The following is a 23,849-nucleotide window of genomic DNA, read 5'->3' as shown; positions in this document are numbered from 1 at the left end:
ACTGCCTTCCTATGGAAAGATGTTTGAGCATTTATTAACTTTCGGTTCAGATATACTAGTACAGTATTTGTCCTAACCAGTAAAAGAACAACTTAGGCACGTTAGCAGAGCAGATGTGTCTTCAAAGCGGAAAGACTATTACTCTTACCATGCTTGTAATTCCCACGTTTGGTCTACTAGTTTGAAGTTAATGTCCATGTACTTGTACACTCTTTGTTGTCGCTAGTAAGACCACTACATGGTAGTAGTGAGGAGAAACTCACTGGCTTTCTACTACGGACACAAAATTCTATTAGTTAACATCTACTGTTCCACCAGACAATTCACTTCACTTCTCTAGTTGTGTGAATGTTTGTTTTCGGTATCCTTGATATCCACCTTAAGAGCCACAAATTACTAATCCAAAAGATGCACCAGTCGTGGACTTTTTTTTTTTTTTTTTTTACTAAGGCACTTGCATCCTAATAGTGTGTCGAATTATCTTTCCAATGAGGATGAAGAAGGTACTAGTACATGCATGTTAAGTTAAATGTCAAGTGGCTTTCTTTCCATTGTCTCCTTTTTTCCTTTTTTCTTCCTTTTTTCCTCCAGGTTTAAGCCTTTTAGCCAGCACATTAAGCTAACGGAACCCCGTCAAATGTGCACAGAGGATGCCTCCATGTATTTTTCCCCAAAATGTCAAAATTTTGTTGCTTTTTTTTTGGTTTTTTTGGGTGGAGTGTTAGTTTTTGTGTGCATCAGCAGCAAAGCTTTCCAAATCTGACGTGATGATTGCAATGGCAGCTCCGCTTTGCTTCCTTCCTTTTGTCCCTCACATGACCCTCGTTTTTTTTTTTCTCTCATGGTTGTGGAGTCCCATGTGGGCCGCAAGCCTTTTGCGTTTTGTTTTTTCATTGATTGATTGATTGATTGATTGATTGATTGATTGGTCTGCTTGATAAGAAAATGAATAGATGAAATTATGAGGTAATTTTCCATGTCGAGAATGTGTCTGGGTTCATTTGGTGAGATGTCACTGAAGGCTTTGTTACGCGTTTCCCTCTCTGTACCGTAATGCGTTACTATTACCATCACTATGGAAACTCATGAAGCATTTCATCAATATCCTTGATATCCTTAATAACTGTGTTGAACGAGCAGCTTCCCAGAACCTACTGATAGCATCTAATAGTGTTGCAGAAATGCCACGCAGTTCTGGAAAAATGTTTACTAGTGCGGCGCAATCATTGTCTTACTTGTGAAGGAGGACAGAGTGCACTAGTATATGATTGGACCTTAAGCTGGATATCATTTGAAACCGTTGATATCCACTTTCAAGTCATACTAGTATGTGGTAAATGTTACAAGTTTTACTTGTGCGCCTCCTAGAAAGAGTACAAGCTAGATTTCAAGGCTGTCGAATAAATGCTCCAAAAGCTTTCCACATATCTGCCATACCACGTGACACATTGAAGGGGACCGAATGGTTTTGTCGTACTCCTCCCCGTCATCATCAGCACAGCGCTGACGGAGGGAAGACTTTGCCAAGAGTTTTTGTGTGAATGTCAAGCGCCAATGGCTGAGCATGTGATCTATGTGATGTAATGTGAGTGAACGCAAATAAAAAGAAAATGGAAAAAACATGTTGTCGAGATTTGTTATTCGTGTTGGCAAAGTATTCCAATTTGTTCTGTTTATGCTTTAGTTTAATTTTGACTAAACCTGAGTGAGTGACTAGCTATAAACATGGAAGTTGATATACATGTTTGGCCTTTGCAATGAAGTGGTGGGCCAAATCTGATCTAAACACTAATTAAAATTGATGAATCAACATTTCTTTTCAACTGTGCCCTCTTGAGGTGTCTTCATTTTAGCAATTTCACACTTCCAAATGAAAGAAAAGTTGTCTTCTTCCTTGCCCCTTTGGACACATGCAAGCACCACGCAGGGTGGGCTGGAGGTGAAATGAGACCCGCACGCTCCAACCTGTGAGGTGGACGTGCTAACCAGTGCTCCACCCAGCCGCCTCCTTGTGGATAATAATAATAATAATGCTTTTGATTTATATGGCGCCTTTGAAGGCACCCAAGGTCTAAGGGGCTAATGTTACCATTGCCTGATGGGAGCTCAGCATCAGCTGTCATGCGATGTTTGGATGCTTTAAGGTAAGCAAGTTCTAACAAAGAGTGAGCATGGAGGTTTTTTTTTTTAAACACACATTAAAGTGCTTATAAAAAGAAAAAAAAAAGTGGCTCCAGGCCAATTTGGCTGTCACTTTTTTCAAACTATTTATAGTATTCAGGAATAAATAATGACCTCAAATGTAATGTACATGTTAACGAAAAGGTCAAAACTGCATAAAAGATATACATTTACAACGTCGCCCTACAGCGTCATTACCGACATTTAATGCTTTGCGCCTGCAGACATTAAAGATGATAATGAAACATAACGACGACCATACTATAGCGCACATGCAGACGTGAGGAGCGTAGAATTCAAATAACCTCTCAATTTTATTCCATCAGTATGGTGAAGAATTGAACTGCAAACGCATCCAAGTCACGAGTGTAGGAGTTAATGCTGATGACTTTGAGTTCAACAAGTCTGTTCGCTTGAGCTGCTCCAATAAAAGATATAGTGTACGTACATTCCGTAAATCATAAGTGAGAGGCCGTAGTGTAGTGGATAGTGCCCTGGACTGTCACCCTAACGACCCGAGTTCAACTCCCAGTGGAACCCAATACAAATTTTATCATGGAAAAATTTGCAAGTTTGCGGGTGTGGATGCGCCCTCACCCCCACTTTCTGATTGGCTGTTTGATCTGTGACGTCACTCAGACACACTATTAGGTACACCGCCATTTTCAGGTGTTCCTAATAACAGGTCACTTCATTAGGGAAAAATCATGGTCAAAGCTTAAATGAAAGTGAAAAGCGCCACACCCGCCATCACCTCCACTTTCTGATTGGCTGGGAATCACACGGACACTCCATTAGGTACACTTAGGTACAGCTTAGGTACAGCTTGACACCTGTGACCTTTGACCATGATATTTTCCTAATAAAGTGGCCAGTTATTATGTACACTTGAAAATGGCGGTGTACCTAATGGAGTGTCCGTGTGATTCCCTCGTTAAGTGCACCTGCGTGAAAAGTTTTAGCTCCTTCAGAACGTGAAAGTGACCAAAAACTTTTCACGCAGGTGCGCTTAATGAGGGTCACTTGGAAAACATGTTGGAACGCGGCCCCGAGGACTAGAGCTTGACACCTGTGACCTTTGACCATGATATTTCCCTAATAAAGTGGCCTGTTATTAGGTACACTTGAAAATGGCAGTGTACCTAATGGAGTGTCCGTGTGATTCCCTCATTAAGTGCACCTGCGTGAAAAGTTTTAGCTCCTTCAGAAGGTGAAAGTGACCAAAAACTTTTCACGCAGGTGCGCTTAACGAGGGTCACTTGGAAAACATTTTGGAACGCGGCCCCGAGGACTAGAGCTTGACACCTGTGACCTTTGACCATGATATTTCCCTAATAAAGTGGCCTGTTATTAGGTACACTTGAAATTGGCGGTGTACCTAATGGAGTGTCCGTGTGATTCCCAGCCAATCAGAAAGTGGGGGTGAGGGCGGGTGTGGCACTTTTCACTTTCATTTAAGCGTTGACCATGATTTTTCCCTAATGAAGTGACCTGTTATTAGGAACACCTGAAAATGGCATTGTACCTAATAGTGTGTCTGAGTGACGTCACAGATCAAACAGCCAATCAGAAAGTGGGGGTGAGGGCGGGTCCACACCCACAAATTTGCAAATTTTTCCATGATAAAATGTATCATGAGCTCTACCGGGACTTGAACTCAGGTCACTGGGGTGAGAGTTCAGAGCACTAACCACTACACTACGTGTGAGGGGAAAGGAAGGTATGTACACTATATAGTGTACATCAGGGGTGTCAAAGTCAAATGGACGGAGGGCCAAATAAAAAAATTAGCTACAAGCCGAGGGCCGGACTGATCGAATGTTCATTGAAATTTTTTAAATGACGCATATAGTCTAGTGAACCTAATTGAACCTACTGAAAACCTAACAAATATATTCCAACATGATCAGATAAATAAAGCAATATTTTCTTATGGCTCTGTCAATAATCTTTAATTTTCAACAGACACAAACGACAAATTTCCTTTATATAAAAATCCCATAACATGAACATTAAATGAAAGAAACCTGTATTGTTTAAGGCACCATCAGTAACCTATATTTTATATTTTAGCAAAAGTGGGCTAAATTTACTTCAAAGAAAAAAATAATAGCAATTTTCTATCATCCACGCAACTGAAATATTTTTAAAATATAATTGGATTGAAATACAATAAAATAAAGTGCAAAAATCTATTAATCAAAAACAACACTTTCCTCAAGGAGAAGTAACATGCAGTGAAAACAAATATTAAACTTTGACTTTTAAACTTTCTATTTTAGCAAAAGTGGGCTAAATTTACTTCAAAGAAAAAAATAATCCGCGTCTTTCGTTTCATAATGTCGTCTCAGATTATACTCTTTCAGTACCGCCACACTTTCTCCACACAGAAGACACAGGTTTTCCTGCTACCTCCGTGAACATATACTCCGACTCCCACCTTGTTTGAAACTCCCGGTTCTCAGTGTCCACCTTCCTTTTTGCCATTTTTGATGGGTATCTGAAAGTTAATTTTACAGTTATGCTGACGACTGCTGTGCTAATAATAAACACTGAAATGAAGCAGCGTACTGCTCGGTGCGTCACCGTTGCATTGTGGGAAATGTAGTATTGGTGCGTGTAAAAGATCTGCGGGCTGCCGGTGTTGTGCTCGATTTGGTTCCCCCGTGAGATTTTGTTCCCCCTGCCGCGGGAGCGCGCACAGCTTGTTTGGAAAGCGAAAAACCGATGCCGTACGGCGTCGTACGGCGTCAGCACTATGTTGTTTTCAATAAAAACATGAAGAACTCACGTTTGCGTCAGTCAATTTTAATTTTTATAAGGGATTATTGTCATTTGATGTCTTTAAATTCATCCGCGTTCTGCCATTGAAGCGGGGTGCATTCAAAGACCAGTCGTAAAGACGGAACACTCACTCACTTCACCAAAAAGCAAGGATATAATTACGTGAGCTCTTTGCATAAACCTCGATGCAAAGAAACTCCTCCTTTTGGGTACCGTTACATGCTACAAGGAGTATATATTACAAAGGAGACTTTATTCTTAATTGTAATCATCATTCATCCATCCATTTTATTACTCAGGTATTTTCAAAGCAAATTAATATTGTTGCATTTATTAATTTGCTTTAAAATGACAGCGCAATATAATTAAAAGCTGACACTCTAGCAATGTCAAACGTGTTAGTTTAAGAAAAAGCCAAGATTGTGATCAAATCTTTCATAACGACAATGATTTGAGTGAATTGATTTGAATGAATAATTGAGAAGACATTTCAGTTCTGAAGGCTCCTTTTGTCCCAAGCAAAGTGAAAGGTGGTGGGATAAAAATTGTAACAGGAACGCTATAAAAAATGTCAAGCCGTGAATATTTGTGCCCCCCTCCCATTTTGAGAACGGTGAGTCCTGGACATCGACTGGCTTTTTTTCTGTCTTCCTGGGGGTCTGCTCAGGTAGTGTGGCAAATTTGAACAAGTTCCCTCATTCCTGGCCCAAGTTACAGGGGGGGAACAAATCCTCACGGGTGCCCCGTGAGGATATGTTCCCCCCCCTTATTTTGAGAACGGTGAGTCCTAGACTCCAGCTGTTTTTTTTCTGTCTTCCTGGGGGTCTGCTCAGGTAGTGTGGCAAATCTGAACAGGTTCCCTCATTCCTAGCCCAAGTTACAGGGGGGGAACATATCCTCAGCTGTTTTTTTTCTGATGATTTGTGCAGTGATACTGTTATTAATGCACTTTATCAACGTCTTTGGCCTTATTTGGGTCAAACAACTTTGTTTCTTTATCATATAACATACATAAAAATAATGACTTTAAACTTTATTAAGAAAAAAATATATTTTTTTTTAAATAATGAAATAAAAAAATAAAAAATATTAATAAAAAAAAAAGCAAAATGGTCTTCAAGCAAGGTTCAAATATTTAGCATTTATTTTCTTTACATGCTGTACACAAAAAACAGCCTTCGGTTGAAGGCTCCCCGACACATAAAAGATGGAACCACCTGCAACACTCGTCACACTGAATCTGGTAAACAAAGAAAAAAGCAAGATCATACAATGCAGCTCATTTACAATAATTTACAACGCATGTGTCATTCAATATATTTCTTAATCATCACATGCATTAGTTAACAAGACCTGACATAGTTACTTGAAAAAAACTTTAGCTTGAGTTGCACTCAACAAATTCAACAATTTCCTTCATAGTGAGGTGTGTTATATATATTGCGTTCAACATTTTATAAGTCAATTATTTGTGTTATAGAGTAATTACTCTAAAACTTAAGTTTCTGACGTTCGTGTAGAAATTAGCAGGTTCTGCAATGTGAATTTTTGGTGCGTCTCTGGATCTAATTTGCTTGATTTATGTACGTTGTGTTTCTTACCCTCAACGTCGTAAAAAGAAGCTTTTCTTCTCAATACATACTTCTCCTTCTTCGTAATACCATTTGGGTATTCACGTTTTGTTTTGTAGGCAATAATTTGTTGGTAAATAGTTGGGTCCATCGTGCGGCAGCGTATTGTTGTCAGAAAACAAATGGCGAAATGACATGAAGTGCGCACTTACAAAGTCGGGTAAAAGGGGTGCTTCGGTGACAAGTTTGAATTAAAGACAATATTGTTTGACCAACAAAGAAAAGAAAACATTATTATCTATTTATTTATTTATTTATTTATTTATTTATTTATTTATTTATTTATTTATTTAACATCCAATATTGTAAAGTTATCAGTGCACAAATCATTTATTTACATTTACACCGTTTTAAATGGGGGGGAACATATTCTCACAGGGCACCCGTGAGGATATGTTTCCCCCCCTGTAACTTGGGCTACAGACTCAAGGTCTGTCTGTATTAGTACTGTTTATTGAATTATATATTGCAAAATTATCAATGAAGTTAAGAAGTTAAATATCTTAATATTGTTGTCGGGCCAATTAGTGGACCAACAACTTTATTAAGACATTATAACTGGCATAACTCAATTGGCATTAATTTTGTTCTTTACACATTTTATTGAAATTATTGAAGTTGTCAAAGTTGTTTGACCCAAATAAGGCCAAAGACGTTGATAAAGTGCATTAATAACAGTATCACTGCACAAATCATCAGAAAAAAAACAGCTGAGGATATGTTCCCCCCCTGTAACTTGGACTCTAGGACTCACCGTTCTCAAAATAAGGGGGGGGGAACATATCCTCACGGGGCACCCGTGAGGATTTGTTCCCCCCCTGTAACTTGGGCCAGGAATGAGGGAACCTGTTCAAATTTGCCACACTACCTGAGCAGACCCCCAGGAAGACAGAAAAAAAACAGCTGGAGTCTAGGACTCACCGTTCTCAAAATAAGGGGGGGGAACATATCCTCACGGGGCACCCGTGAGGATTTGTTCCCCCCCTGTAACTTGGGCCAGGAATGAGGGAACTTGTTCAAATTTGCCACACTACCTGAGCAGACCCCCAGGAAGACAGAAAAAAAGCCAGTCGATGTCCAGGACTCACCGTTCTCAAAATGGGAGGGGGGCACAAATATTCACGGCTTGACATTTTTTATAGCGTTCCTGTTACAATTTTTATCCCACCACCTTTCACTTTGCTTGGGACAAAAGGAGCCTTCAGAACTGAAATGTCTTCTCAATTATTCATTCAAATCAATTCACTCAAATCATTGTCGTTATGAAAGATTTGATCACAATCTTGGCTTTTTCTTAAACTAACACGTTTGACATTGCTAGAGTGTCAGCTTTTAATTATATTGCGCTGTCATTTTAAAGCAAATTAATAAATGCAACAATATTAATTTGCTTTGAAAATACCTGAGTAATAAAATGGATGGATGAATGATGATTACAATTAAGAATAAAGTCTCCTTTGTAATATATACTCCTTGTAGCATGTAACGGTACCCAAAAGGAGGAGTTTCTTTGCATCGAGGTTTATGCAAAGAGCTCACGTAATTATATCCTTGCTTTTTGGTGAAGTGAGTGAGTGTTCCGTCTTTACGACTGGTCTTTGAATGCACCCCGCTTCAATGGCAGAACGCGGATGAATTTAAAGACATCAAATGACAATAATCCCTTATAAAAATTAAAATTGACTGACGCAAACGTGAGTTCTTCATGTTTTTATTGAAAACAACATAGTGCTGACGCCGTACGACGCCGTACGGCATCGGTTTTTCGCTTTCCAAACAAGCTGTGCGCGCTCCCGCGGCAGGGGGAACAAAATCTCACGGGGGAACCAAATCGAGCACAACACCTGCTTGCTGCGGTCTGCGGGCCGGTTCTAATAATAAATCAAGATCATCCCAGGGGCCGTAAAAAACCTTCTCGCGGGCCGGATGTGGCCCGCGGGCCTTGACTCTGACATATGTGGTGTACATGGTACATAGTGTATATGGTGTATAACGGTGTGTGTGGAGGCAGCCCTTCAAAGTCACGACAATATAGACGAGATTGGTTGACATGTCTTTTGCGCCCTCTTATGGACAGCGGTCTGTACTACGAAAAACGACAGCACACGTGAAATACTTTTTACAGCAGCAATTTCAAAATTTATTGAGATTGATTGATTGTTGCAAATAATAGTCAAGCTAATTCTTCCACTAAACATGACGTTAGCTTGCACGGCCGTTGGGCCAACATCAAAACTGGCGGCTTAAGGTCAACTGTAAAAACGTTGTGATCAGAAGTTGCAACCCAAAACGATATGCACAAGAGCACTTACTCTGGCCAGAACAAAAACCGAAACAAAAAAAGACAGGACAGGTTGTTGTTTTTTTTTGGATTATTTAAACACGTTTTGTTACAAACACAGGTTTTGTATCATCAATATAAAGTCTGTTTCATATTGAACAATGTTCCCAGTGAAAATAAGCAAAGCTCAAGCTTTAAGTGCGACCTCGTACAAATGAAAGACCCTTCTTAAAGTTGAGAAAATAAATATCATAGTCATATAAATTCATATATATGAAGGTATACACACATCACTCTTAGTAGAAGAACAAACTCTAAAGTAAAAAGCGGCAACTTTGAAATATAGTATACTATAGATAAACCCATATCTATGGCTTCATGATTTGCACGTGTGAATCAAGCAAAATGAGGATTTGTCAACATCGAAGAATTACCCATAATCCTTTGCATCAGAGCAAAGCGTTTGTTTTGCATCGCGTGGAATGAGAGTTGTCCGCGGATGCTGAAGACATCACTTTGGTATGACGAAACAAACGCGGGCATGCAGTAGGACCACGACCACACACGCGCGCCAACAACTAAAAAGGGCACAGGCGCTCATCGACACACAACGGGAAGGGGAATCTTGAGTCATCATCTGATCCCGCTGGAGAATCAGCCAACTTGTCCCACAAGCGCGTAGGTCAACAGGTCATCGAGGCACATATTTGAGGAGGTTGATGGCAAACGTTTTCCTGAAGTACGACTCGGTATGAGGAAGAAGACGAAGTTGAGGTTACGAGAACAGTGCAGGGGTCTCACACACACACACACACACGCACACACACACAAATCATGAACATTCATTGAAATCCAATCCCCAATGTCTTTGTCACGAAAGCCGCCCGCCCTCACTCGATCAACTATCTGATAAAAGGGTCTAACGATAACACAATAAATAACACAAATCAAATCAAGAACGTGCACTGGGAAGGGCTGAGCATCCACGGCACCTTATGGAAAGCGAGAGGCCTGATGTGTGCCGGACTCTCCATCCCAAAAGTGTTCCTCTGCATGCTTGCCTTTCTTCCTTGATTGTTTGTCATGCGAGATGCACTTGTGACGAGACTCTGCCACACAGCCCTTCAGAGTCACGACAACAACAACAACGTGTGCACCTTATTCAAGCGTGTGACAAAAGAAGAGGAACAACAAAAGCACACCAAATATATCCAAAAGCACCTGCACACAGACTATGGAACAAAAGCACTTATGTATACAAGGTACTAGATTGTTTTTGGTTCAGTATTCTTCAATTAGTGTACATTAGTGACGCAAAAAGCATGTGCAGAATATAGGTCGCAATTAATATCAAACAGACGGATAACAGTGCCCCACCCCCTTAGAAAAAAAGCAAACACGACAGAAACAGCGTCAACTGGCACAATAAAAGGGTCAAGAAAAAAGCCCCATGGCTTGCTGTCCACAACAAGGCAAAGTATAAAAGCTTTTTTTCCCCAAAATTGTACAATTTATGAAACATACCCAAATTAAAACACAACAAAGCTTAGCATCCAGCACTTAATAATAATAATCATGAATAACAATAACATCAACCACAGTAATCATAGTTGTGATAATCATAAGACTTGTCATCTGCTTCACTCCAGTTGTCAATACCGCACGTTAAAAACATTGCAACAATCTTTAGAAAGCAATAAAGACCATGAGCGTCCTTGCGTACATTCCACTCGCTCACTCGCTCGCTCACTCACTCACTCACTCACTCACTCACTCACTCACTCACTCACTCACTCACTCACTCACTCACTCACTCACTCACTCACTCACTCACACCACCCAAACCTACACACCCAACCCACCCAACCCACTCACTCACTCACTCACTCACTCACTCACTCACTCACTCACTCACTCACTCACTCACTCACTCACTCACACCACCCAAACCCACTCACTCACTCACTCACTCACTCACTCACTCACTCACTCACTCACTCACTCACTCACTCACTCACTCACTCACTCACTCACACCACCCAAACCTACACACCCAACCCACCCAACTCACTCACTCACTCACTCACTCACTCACTCACTCACTCACTCACTCACTCACTCACTCACTCACTCACTCACTCACTCACTCACTCACACCACCCAAACCCACTCACTCACTCACTCACTCACTCACTCACTCACTCACTCACTCACTCACTCACTCACTCACTCACTCACTCACTCACTCACTCACTCACTCACTCACTCACTCACACCACCCAAACCTACACACCCAACCCACCCAACCCACCCACTCACTCACTCACTCACTCACTCACTCACTCACTCACTCACTCACTCACTCACTCACTCACTCACTCACTCACTCACACCACCCAAACACACTCACTCACTCACTCACTCACTCACTCACTCACTCACTCACTCACTCACTCACTCACTCACTCACTCACTCACTCACTCACACCACCCAAACCCACTCACTCACTCACTCACTCACTCACTCACTCACTCACTCACTCACTCACTCACTCACTCACTCACTCACTCACTCACTCACTCACACCACCCAAACCTACACACCCAACCCACCCAACCCACCCAACCCACCCACCCACTCACTCACTCACTCACTCACTCACTCACTCACTCACTCACTCACTCACTCACTCACTCACTCACTCACTCACACCACCCAAACCCACTCACTCACTCACTCACTCACTCACTCACTCACTCACTCACTCACTCACTCACTCACTCACTCACTCACTCACTCACTCACTCACTCACTCACTCACTCACTCACTCACTCACTCACTCACACCACCCAAACCTACACACCCAACCCACCCAACCCACCCACTCACTCACCCACCCACTCACTCACTCACTCACTCACTCACTCACTCACTCACTCACTCACTCACTCACTCACTCACTCACTCACTCACTCACTCACTCTTGAACGAAAAGGGAAGTTTGCAAACACACATCCAATAAATAGCAAACAATAACAAGATTCTCACAATATCAAGCGCACATTTTTAGGTTCCTTTTGTCACCCCGTGAGCGCAGGTCGGACCTCCACCCCTTCCAAAAAAAGATAAAAAAATCTGCATATTCTCAATCTTGGGAGTTGACGTTACTGAGCCAGAAGAGGGGAGGAAAAAAACTCATTGGAATGAACAAAGGCAGCCGTTTGCTTAAGTGTGGCTCGTGTGCGCCGAGACGGACAAGCCGTCTATGTCCAACGTTCATTTCCATCCCACACAATTCTATGTACATGCGTCAAAACTCCACAGAACCGTCTGTGGCAACTGTGAACCAAACCGAAGGAAAAACAAAAGTTCTCCCCCCTCCCCACTTCATTTTGAAGGGCAAAGGCGATAAAGGACGACAACCTGGATCAGGATTGCGATGCGTCGATAACAGTCAAGAGGACGTCAATCCTTAAAGGTAGGTGCGGTCGCCGACTTGTTTAGGTCAGTCAAGGACAGATTACAAATTGTGAACCGTGGGCTCGGTTGCTTCGACGGGTCATTAAAGTGCAAGTCTGTGGCAGTACGACTCGGTCCACAGTGTGCTGTCAGACCGCCCGACACGCGAGCTATGCAATAGATTGAGACCACAAAAAAAATTAAAAGTCGACCACTTCCTTCCCTCGCGCTAACAGTGATCCCTGGTTTCCATGGTGATTGTGACGGCAAAGTCGCAGGCAGATGTCTGCCATGTCCTCGGCCTCAATCTCAAAGAGACTGGCAGAGCAAACACTGCATCAGAGGTAAAAAGAGGTAAGCAGAAAAGGACTTGCGATCACTCTCCGTCAACTGTGTGTTCGCTTATTTATAAATCATTGTCGCGACGTTTGCATCCCACCGTGGGGTCAAGAGATTCCTGAAAGATCCTCAAAAAGATCTCCACAAACAGGTTGTCGAAGCGCAACCGGGAGCCGAGTAGGTTTTAGGAGATCCATGCAAAGTCCCTCTCACAGCCGCTCTGCGGCTCGCCTTCCTGCGCCGAGGAATCGCTCTCCTCCTTCTCGTTGTCCAGCGCTCGGCGAGTCTCCGTCGTCACGCCGGACTCCTTCCATTTGGCCGTGTCGTCCTCCCCTTCTCCCATGGTCTCGCCGTCCCCTTCCGCCATCATCTCTTCCTCTCCATCACACTCGGCCTGGTCGTCGTGGAAGCGGTCGCCCGGATACAACTCCTCCTCCGGGGAGATGTCACCCCCCGCTTCGCCGGCGTGATCCAGCAGCGCCGCCATGCCCCGACCGGAGCAGTCGACGCAGACGCCGTGGCGCCGCGACCCGTGTTTGATTCCGACGCTAGCCGCTGACATGAACACGCGACTGCACACTTTACACACGTACTTCTTGTCTTTACTGTGGACCTGCAAAGTGGAAACACATCAGCAAATACACATCGTCCATATGGTGGACACATACAAGCAGTTTTGCAATTTCGGCCTTATTTTTCTGGTTATGCGCACACTCGCGTTCACGCTGATCTGTCATTTACGCATCTTCAAGACAAATACACACTCTGGGTAGAGCAACCCTAAAATGTAGGCGTCAAATCTGGCACGGATGTCACTGTCAAATACTTTTCTAATCGATTATTCTACTGATTGTTCGAATAGTTATTTTTCTCAGCTTTTGGCGCGAGACTGCCTCCTATTGGTGATGACACAACGGCACTCACCAGTGTGTGCCTCTTCATGTGTTCCCTCCTGGTGAACTTCTTGCCACAGATTTCGCACGGGTAGGGCCTCTCGCCAGTGTGCGAGCGCATGTGTCTCTTGAGGATGCACTGGTGCATGGCAGAGAAACTGCAGTAGGGGCACTTGAACTTTTTACGGATCACCGTGAAGTCATTCACTGCAGACAAAGGGAGGGGTGGAGGGGGGGAGAGGTAAAAATAAATAAAGATTAGATTTGAATGAATCTTGTAAATAAATGATCACTATCAATTTTCAGTTATTACACTTAATTAGCAGGGTGCTCAACAAATAAATGCATCATAAATCCCCATGGCCACCCTCGATCCCAATCAAAGCTACAGTTGCCCTGGCAACAGTTCTTCCGCTATACTAAAGCATCAAAAGAAGAGATCATACAGACACTGACACTACATTTAGTCTCTAGTCTAGAAGGTCTCTGCGACAGACAACACAGACATAAACACAGAGGCTGGCGGCGGGATTTAAAAATCACACGCAAAAAGGGTGACTCGAGGTAAAGAAAAAAAAAACACTCGTGTTTCCGCTAGTTTGAATCTAAGGGAAAGGTCAGGTGAGGCTAAAATTACGTCTCCAGCTGAGTCTTAACTGGCTGTAGAGTGAAGCGTGTGTGTGTGTGTGTGTGTGTGTGTGCGTGCATGTATGACCACAAAAGCTCAGAACTGGAGTGGACTGAAGAAAAAGCAGCGCTGAACAACACATTTCAACAACATCAAATGATTACCTTCATTGTCACAATGACTTCTGCTCAGAGTATAGCAAGCAAAGGGGAAAGAAAAACACACACACAAAAAAAAAAACATGCAAGAACACAAAGCGCCCAAGCCACTGCATTAACAGATTGTAACGTTTGTTGTGAGACTGTCAATGTGCATGACACCACCGGGCCAAAGGAGCAAAAGCAGCAGCAACACCACCAGAGGAGTTTGCACGTTTTATTAACGTTTCATTTCAGCACTCAAACATGATCTCAAAGTTTTTTGTTTTTTTTAGAAAAGTACATCTATTATACAGCACCTTTTCAAAAGATAAAAGACATATGAATAAGCAGCAACACACTCTTCTGTATTATACAAATCTTAAAAAGCGATCCTGATTTGTCCTTATCTTCCACTTGTTGCAGCTTCTGTGCAGCACAGCGCTGTGCTACCTGAGATGTTTTTTTTTGTCTGAAAGGATTTGGCATGTGGGGAGCTGGTATCAAAAAGATCGTGGAGGAAAAATAAAGCTGGCAAACACACAATCGCACAACCAGGCCATTGACCCTTCTACAACTAACCTAACCTGGGAAAACTGCGCCCCCTGGCATTATAATTGGAAAACTACTACTGTATTATTTGTTCATTGAGACTCAAACAATATGGCGCAATTGATTGTCAAGAAATAAGCAGATTTCCATGCTGACCACAATTCTATTGTATTAAATATTGAGTAAATGTTTCTTGTAAACTCTGAGGAGAAATCTTTGGCTGATATTAGAGTGAATTTAACTAAACCGGTGGACACGAAGAGTCCATTGTCCAATTTCCTGCAGCTAGTCCCTTTGTTTTAGTACTGAGCCCACCATTATCCCTCCTGCACCAGTGACGTCACTGAACTCATCGGGTCTAAAGGGCACCTGCCCCGCTGTCCCCGCTTCCTCTTTTGATTCAGGGTCAAAGGTTAAGGAGGCCTGTAGCCACAGAGGACCAATTACAGGCCTGAGGTCTCTTGCCACTCTCAGATGTAGGATGGAAAGAAAATGACACTACCCAACCCCCAGCTTACTGCCACTGGCTCATTGTTTTAGCTTGCTTTGTCCTGTCCAGCTCAGCCTTTCCATCTGCACTGCAGACAACATCAGGTTATTATGGTGACAATATAAAAACTACTGCTAATCCTGCACCTGGAGGTGGACACAAAAGTCTTGTAAATGTGTCTTAAAGCATCTTTTATCTGGGATAGACCACACAGGCGAACTTTGAGAGGATGAAGCGGTTCGGATGATGGTTGGATAGTTTCTGAATGAGCAGTGCAACTGATGTCCTGCAGATGGCGGTGTTGTGTAGCAACCACACATTCTGCCAGATTGGAATTATTTTAAATTGGGCTTTCTTTCTAATTGAGAGGTTCATACAAAGATAACGTTTGGGGGGAAAAAATGAAAAGTTGCTGCCTGGCATCACAATAAGTGATTATCCATGAGGACTTCAAGTACTGAACACATCAACTCATTAAACAGTAATGAGATCTGCTTTGCATAGACATTTTCACTATCATCGCGTAAATTCAATTCACGTTTAAATTTCAGTTTAAATACAAAAATATATTTAGCTTATAGCATAAAAATGTTTTTAAAAATGTACAGTATGTACTGCGTCCTGATTTCTGTTTTTTGCATATTTTTATCTGGCAAAGGTTTCATTTCATCAAACCATTATTAATATCCCACTGAAACAACTCAGGGATATATAAAATGCAATTTGTAAACGATATTCACCAAGGGGCAAAATTAATAGAAACCTATCTGCGAGTTGTGCCACATTTGGCAGCAATAATTGAACGTTTGTGATAATTGCTGATGAGTCTTTCACACCGCTGTGGAGGAATTATCTGCCCACCTTCCAAAAATGTTTTGACTCATCAGTCCACAGAGTGTTTCTCCAAAAGTCTTGAAGATATTCAAGTCTTGAGGTTTATAAAGAAAAACTGGAACTTTTTGGAAGGTGTGCAGCCCGCTGGTGTAAAAACTGGCACAGCAGTAGCTCGAAGTGATTTTGTAAGGGAGCCTTCTCATCATATGATCAGCATGAATTTTTCTCAGTTGGCTATGTCCAAAATGCTATGCTCACTCATTTCAACATTCATCTCTTCAGAAAGCCTCCATAGAGGGACTTGATCACCATCTTGAGAGGTGCTCGTGCTACCGCCTAGCACAGTTCCCGGCACAGACCCCACCTGGCAGCATACTTTGATGTGGGTGGCCAGGTTCTTCTGGGTGCTAAAAGACTTTGCACACGCCGGGCAAACGTGGCCCCTCTCTTTGGAGTGCACCGAGGACAGGTGTCTGTGCAGGTCTGTGCGGTCCCTGAAATGCTTCAGACAGTAGACACACTGCATGAGCTTTTTCTTAAAATGGATGGTCTTCTCGTGGCGGTCTGCGTTGGATTTAAGGGTGAAGCTCGCCGGGCACTGCGAACAGAGGTAGCGCACCGGGGTTGGTTCGACCACGGCGGGTCGATACAATGACTGAGGGTAGTGGAGAAACTGAGACTGGCTGGGCCGGCCAAATTGACCGGCCACGTTTGGCCAGTCCAGGGACATAGCCATGAGAGACAAGGTATGGCGGTACTCGTGCTCTCGGAGATACTCCAGACTGCTGAACAGCCGCTTGCACAGGGAGCAAGCAAACCCCTGCGAGGTCCAGCAACTGGTTTCTGGCAGGACCCCTGATTTAGTCTCTTTGGTCACCGCCGCCAGAGCCTCCATCTCGCCGGAAGCCATGAACACTGACGTAGGCACCGTCAGAGAACCAGCACAAGTCGCTTTGGCCATCTGATCCGTCTCACTAGGAGACTGGTTATCTTCCAAGCCTGAATAACACAGAGAATCATCAGAATTTCTGTATAGTAAAAAAAAAAAATAGGTGCTCCTGATTTAATTCGTCAAAGTAGGCGCATTACCTGCGTTATATTCCTTCAGCTCATCTTTATCTTTTTCACAATCCTGGAAGCACAGAAAGTCACGTTATTGCACACAAATGTGAAGAGTATGTATGTCAGGTTGTACACATAACAGGCAGGCAGGCAGGTGAGACAAGCTGTGAAAATAAGGCCTGGATCAGACTACTAGACAAATTTGCTCTCCCACATAGTGCCTCAGTCTGGCATTATTACACAAGGCAAATATTGCAATGTCACTATATCCTGTCTTGTTCAATCATTGAGTTAATCTTGTCAAATCAAGTTGTCGTAGAAAACGGCACCGGAACGAGTGCTACCGGATGTAACGGTTACCATAGTGCTCACAACGACAATCAATGGAGACGAGGCGAGGCGCCGTTGCCTGATTGTCAATGTCCTTTATCGTGAGATATGTCAAAGTTTTGACAGACTTTTCATTTTGGAATTGTAGTGCCAAACGCTTAATTGTGCATTATGGGTTGTTCCTGACAAAATATGTTGGCCTGCTCTGGTAAATTATTTGCGATGGTCTCGGGACAATAATGAAGCTAGAATCTTGTAGTCTGATCCAGCCACAAAACAAGATATGAATGCTCCTAGGGGGCTTTGTGAGAATGAATACAATGCAAAGGGTGGCCCCCTGCCTTATCTGACATACTCTCTCTTGACTGAATCCCTTAGTCCATTCTTTCACCCACAGCCTTTACCTTGGCCTCCTACACTCATCCCTCGGTCCTGAGAAAAGAGTCACATGAAGAGAATAGCATGCACTTGGTTCCACAGATGGCTTGTTTGCAGAGATGGGGACACTGATTGAGACGCAAGTCCTTTTGAAATCAAATGTTCCTCATGAAGGCTTACTTAGCCACACGCACAGACTGGCACAAAACACACTCGGCCACACAGACGTGCGCTCACACGCCCACGCGGACACACTGCAAAGAACAAGCAATTTCCTGCGCCACAAGAGCAAACCTCTCATTGTCTTTTAGTATCGATTCCACCCTGGCCGCTATCTGCCACCCTACAACATGCTGGCTGTCGTCTTTAAAGTAACAACTAAAAACTATTTTAGCACTAGCGCTGAGTAGCTACGCTTTGGCCCTGTCTATAGCAAAAAAAAAAAAATGTGGAAGAAAAGAGATGTGAGTAGTGAGTGTAAGACAAAGCAAGCAGGAAATGTACCGGATTCCACACATTGTGAAACACTGGGAGGAGACTGAGTGATGATTGATGTTGCATCCATAACTTAACTTGGTGCCCACCCTCCACCATATTGCTGGTCACTTCATACCCCTTAACAGCACTCAGCCTCCTCGGGGGAGTTAACAAGATAGGTTGAGGCAGCCTCCGAGACGCTCCCATCCATTCACTCGGATCAAAACTGGATCCGAGAGGCGGAGCGAAACCCGGAGAGCAGCCTTCACCTCTGGAGTTGAGCCAGGATCTTTGTGCTTACCTCAGGCAGGGTGGAGGACTCCAGGCCATCGGGGGCCTCTTCTACTTCCATGTCCAAGTTGTCTGAGTGTAGCCGGAGTGCCCCTGCCCGCAAACCGGGGGCCTCCAGGGACCGAGGCTCAGCGGGCAGCGGGGGAGTGGGTGGAGTTGTGGGGCGGTATGACGATGATGTTGATGATGAGGATGGCGGTAACGGTGTTGGTCGAAGATGAGGAGGAAGAAGAGTAGGAGGGGGAGGAGGAGGAGGAGAGTTGCCAGCCCCCTGTTTGTTATGAATAGTGGCCCCTGTGGCCCCTGGACGGAGCGTGCTGCAGTAGTTGTTGGAGCGGAGCCCTGAGGAGCACAGGAAACGAGTCTCACCCACCCACTCACGTACAACTGCACACTCTGCTAGCAGCTGGCCACCAGAACAGAACAGGAGAGAGTGGGCAGGAGGGGTGCGTGGCGGTGGTGGAGGGGGCACACAGTGGCTGCCAGTGCTGCACTATCAAACACTATGGAGAGGGGGAGGAAGAAAAACTCTGAAGTTTCACTTTCCACCAGCCGAGGGGAAAGGGTTAGGGCTTCTCTTCTCACTCTTTTCCATTTGCTCCTCTGCTCTCCTTCTCCTTCCACCCACATGCATACACACAGGATGCTGCGAATGTGCGTGTGTTGGTGCTTTTGTGAGTGAGTAAAATGCATATGAGGAGAGGGCTTGAGGATCCTCTGGAGCGCGGAGGGAGATTGTGTTGGAGGGGTGCCATCTTGCAGCTCAATTGAAGACTTTCTGAACGCGCAGGGCGAAAGGACATCGACCAGGGAGGATGTTTACCAGCAACAAGTTCAGACACGAGGAAAAAAAAATAAAATCTTACAGGCCTCCCACTAACTATTGCCACATTGCTATTTTATCTGCATTAATTAACACATTGCAGGTACCGTGTGGTGTGAGTGAAGGTGCCAGTGTGGCCAACTAAGTTATGCCGTGGGTGAAGTCACCCTCCTCAACACAATGGACACAATCTAGCAATGCTGAGGCTTGACCGTGGATGGATTTCTGGAATGTTGAACTTCCGCACCCGACACTCCCACTTACTGAGAACACACACCAATGCTCAACTCCCATTCCTCTTTGCCACCTCTGGCAACATCAAGAGGGGCCAAATAGAGAGGGAGGATGTCACAGCCGTAGATGCATGTGCACAATACAGCCAAATCCAAGAGCTGTACTAAAGAGTCTGCCTTTACAAAGGTACTTTAAAAAAATATTTTCAAAATGAATCAATGTCATCATTGTAAAGACATTTTGATTGCAACGCTTGCATTGGATCTTAATGGAATTGTGCGTTAGGTGCACACTGGTCATACTTATGAATGTATATTGAGTTACAGGCTCACATTAGCGTTTCAAAATTGTACAAAAAAAAACAAAGGTTTGTACCAAAAGTGACTTATTTGTTGAATATAAAATGTTCCGAATGACGTAGGCTTTCCAAATGTTTCTGCTGTTTCCTCCCACCACATACCTACTCAACAAATAATGGCATGGGTTTTGGGTCTGTATTTTCCTCTAAAATTACTTAGAAGACCATTTTGAATCAGCTCTGAACAAACAGAAGCAAGATTTAAAAAAAAAAAAAATCTCAATTGTGCTCATAGTTTTTCTATTTGCATTGAAAGAGGCATCAAAATGTGTAAAATCTGGATTAAATAATGGCCAAAATAGTCCCATTTATTGACAATATGATTGTTTTTTTTTCTAATTGAAACGCACTGCAATGAGAGCAAGCTGCTAATATCAGTATGATCAGTATGAAATTGGATGTTCTGTACACACTGTGCACAGCGGCAGCGTAAACAGTTGGGCGAAATCCACCGTCTGCCATCGACTGCCTTACACACAAAGGGGCAATGGGGTCAAATCCCATTGATCATCATTGCATTCAGAAGGCTGACTGACATATGTCTTGTAGTTTTGATGTTAGGCATGCTCGGATGCATGTTGCATCTCCGGTGAGCCAACTTTGTACCATTAAATAACAAATGGAAGCCTTTCCTTTCCGCAGTTGAGTAAACGGCGAGTGTATGAGGGATCACGTACACTAATGAGATAGTTGAGACCTTCTGCAAATGTTCGGAGGTCTCTGTTGGATTGGACCGGGTCACCTTTCTTTCCCTCCTTCCTGCCCGTGATCAATACTTTCCCAGGATCTTAAACAGACCCTCTTTGATGCTCGAAAGCATGAAGGGGGAAAATAGACAAGGGTGAGCCAAATAAGAAGGAAGCCAAGGATACGGGGAGAGAACACAGGCGAGTCTGAGGGATGAGTGTTAACGAGGGGTGAAGGAGAAGTGGATGGATGGATGGATGGATGGATGGATGGATGGATGGATGGATGGATGGATGGATGGATGGATGGATGGATGGATGGATGGATGGATGGATGGATGGATGGATGGATGGATGGATGGATGGATGGATGGATGGATGGAGGGAGGGAGGGAGTCAAGGAAGGGAAGGGGACAAGAAGGATGTGGGGGTGAAGGAGAAGCACGATGTCTGAAAACAAGATGACGCTGGAAGTGCGTAGCAACGACTCAAAGTGGGATGACTTCTCCAGCCAGTAATCGAAGGTGCAGTTTTTTTTATGTGGCCATAAAGACACTGCTGGGAGGGAGGGAGGGGAGCTTGTTGACAATTTCCGTGACCCCTATTGTGGCAGTTTATTCCAGAATAACCAAGCAACACCTTCCCCAAGGTCTCTTTAGAAATCCGCAAAAGTTGAAAGGAGGTTTTTCATGGTTGCTTTACAAGCAAGACATTCTGCACAGCCTCTTTGAAATCGCTTTGAAAGTAACTTCCTACAGTATGCTTTCTTTTACGAATGTTTTAAAATGCTCTGAATTCACCAAATCTCCTATTCATGTACAAACAGCCAAGGCTGAGTCTATGTATAAGAGTGAGCCTCTTATATTCTGTGGAGCCCGTGAATCTGTGACAGCATTCCGACACCTTCGGAAGCCAACCCAAACATTTCAATCTCATATACTTCGCACTTGCATGGGTGACGTACACAAGTGGGCCTATGCGTGCGTGCGCATGCGTTTCCATCTATTCACTCGCCGGCTTTTATTTTATAAGTGAGGGGGGGCAAGAGTTGCTTCTCTTTTTCCTTTGCTTCTTAGCCGTGCTCAAAGGCAGGCACAGCTCAGGACAAAAGATCCAATTACTAGCCAGTAAAAGCAAAGAAACAAAAACACACGACCTGTACCCCCCCCCCCACACACACACACACACACACAAAGCGTCCATAAATGCAAACACTCAAACCTAATCGAAAGTCAGAAAAAAATGCTAATGTTCTTGATGAGGATGTTTGATTGAAATAATTGATGAGATTATTGATGAGCTTCTGGGTTCTACTAATACGCTAAATCGCTTAGCAGAGCATTAAGTGTCAGCAAATGTATTGTGAAGAAAGCATAAATGTGGAAAACAAGAAATGAATACATTTTTTTGCTTGAACGTGATCATTTTGAGACATGCAGTAAATTGAGTGATTAAAGTGGAAAAAGAGCTGCAGTGATGCGCTCAAAGGAACTTTCACAAATAACCAAACAAATCTTCCCATGACAGCCAAGCCATCCCAACAAAATGTTCTCACGCTGAGTCACTGCTAACAAGTCACCGTTGACAGCCACATGCGCTCGAGTGGCTCTGCACACACGCACACTCATAAATACAGTAGGTGCACACCTGGTGAAGCATCCAGATACAGGAAAATAGTGGAGGATGATATTTACAGTCACCCCATGACACTTGGGTTAGGGAGAGTAGATACTGTATCTGTAAATTCACAATTCAATTTTGTCAAGGTACAAAATAATTAAAACAGGTATCAAGGTCTGAACGGAATTAGCTATCAGACAATCCCTGTCACTGTCCACATTGAAAATTCCTTTTCTTGTTTTAGTGCCTGTTTACAGTTTAATTTAGTTTTATTGTTCTCACTATTTTATTATTCTTTTTTTTCTTATGTCTCATGGTTTCTTGTACAGCACTTTGTGTCTCGCTGCTGTTGGTCTGAAAGTGCTTTGTAAATAAAGCTGAGTTGACTTGAGATAATAATGATTATAATAAAATATGGTTTAATATAATAATAAATATAGTAATATATTCAGCACCATTTATAATAGGATATTATAAATAATGTAATAATATAATACATACAATATATAAGAATAAAAGGTTAGGTTCAGCAATTTAGCAACGGGTGGAATTTTTTTCTGAAATGTCAGTTGCATGCTAAAATTTTGTGCAGGCTTTTATAAGTCAAACTCAAAAACAAAAAATAAAAATATCTCAATAAACCTGATGTGCTATAAAAAAATATGGAAAAAATAAGGACATTTTTTAAATCAGAGTCAAAAATACATTTTGGAATTCCTAAAACCCATCTCGGATTCAGATTTGCTGTTGTCCAGTGTTATCAACAATGATAGGATAGAAAACATATGATTCAATCTACAACACGATTTCTATAAATCCATCTATTTATCAACATTCCTAGGAAATCCCAATGCCATCACTGTTGAGCTTATCTTAGAACAGGCATGCAGGCTATTCATGTTGGTGACCCCCAGTCTCGGGCGCATGTGTGTGTGCGTGTGTGTGTGTGTGTGGATGTGTGTGTGCGTGTAAATACAGACTTACATGTCAAGGAATGTCCTCCTTTGGGAAGGTACTCATAGAGCAAGGGGTTATCATCTCCTATCATCTCAGCCCGCAGTGACAGCAAGCTGTTCTTACTCATCAGCGCCGCCTTCAGGTTGGCTACCGACGAGAGCATCCCACCGCCGCCTCTGCCTCCGCCGCCTCCCACCTCCTCTGATTCGTTGGGGCCCAGGAAGCCCGGCTCCGCTGCGAGAGCCTCTTCCTGTTTGAGAAAGAAGTCGAGGCGTTCGCCACGGCTGTCGGAGCTGTTGGGCTCGGTCATGTCTGCGTCTGCATAGATAGAGACAGGAAACGATAGATTGTCATTTTGCTGCCATTACTAAAATTAGGGCTGAACCAGCTTGAAAAATAATCAATTCACCACTTTTTACATC

At 43.3% G+C, this 23,849-nt stretch overlaps 1 protein-coding gene and 1 long non-coding RNA gene across 4 annotated transcripts in view; both read right to left on the bottom strand.

The window, feature by feature from the left end:
* Positions 1–6,086: 6,086 nt before the first annotated feature.
* On the bottom strand, positions 6,087–6,734 carry LOC148401771 (uncharacterized). Its single transcript, XR_015857059.1, has 2 exons — positions 6,567–6,734; positions 6,087–6,205 (listed from the first exon to the last, which is right to left on the bottom strand). It is a non-coding gene; the product is annotated as an uncharacterized LOC148401771 (long non-coding RNA).
* A 5,023-nt stretch (positions 6,735–11,757) lies between these two features.
* zbtb46 (zinc finger and BTB domain containing 46) overlaps positions 11,758–23,849 on the bottom strand; it is a 52,274-nt gene continuing 40,182 nt past the window's right edge. For 2 of the 3 annotated variants that reach the window (XM_088364673.1, XM_088364665.1), the window contains exons 4-7: positions 23,455–23,745; positions 18,760–19,091; positions 17,301–17,343; positions 14,560–17,210 (exon numbers count right to left, since the gene is read on the bottom strand). In XM_088364673.1, the coding sequence (XP_088220799.1) occupies positions 16,438–17,210; positions 17,301–17,343; positions 18,760–19,091; positions 23,455–23,745 (1,439 nt within the window). In that variant the 3' untranslated portion in view covers positions 14,560–16,437. Of the gene's footprint in view, positions 13,291–13,601; positions 13,778–14,559; positions 17,211–17,300; positions 17,344–18,759; positions 19,092–23,454; positions 23,746–23,849 lie in introns of those variants that run through there. The other variant, XM_088364682.1, reaches the window with a different exon arrangement.

The sequence above is a fragment of the Syngnathus floridae genome, chromosome 2, assembly GCF_059516105.1.
Source record: "Syngnathus floridae isolate MCC-2025c chromosome 2, RoL_Sflo_1.0, whole genome shotgun sequence".
NCBI classification, from domain to species: Eukaryota; Metazoa; Chordata; class Actinopteri; order Syngnathiformes; family Syngnathidae; genus Syngnathus; species Syngnathus floridae.
Note: the sequence above shows the minus strand (reverse complement) of the source record. Positions and strands in the feature narration are given on the sequence as shown.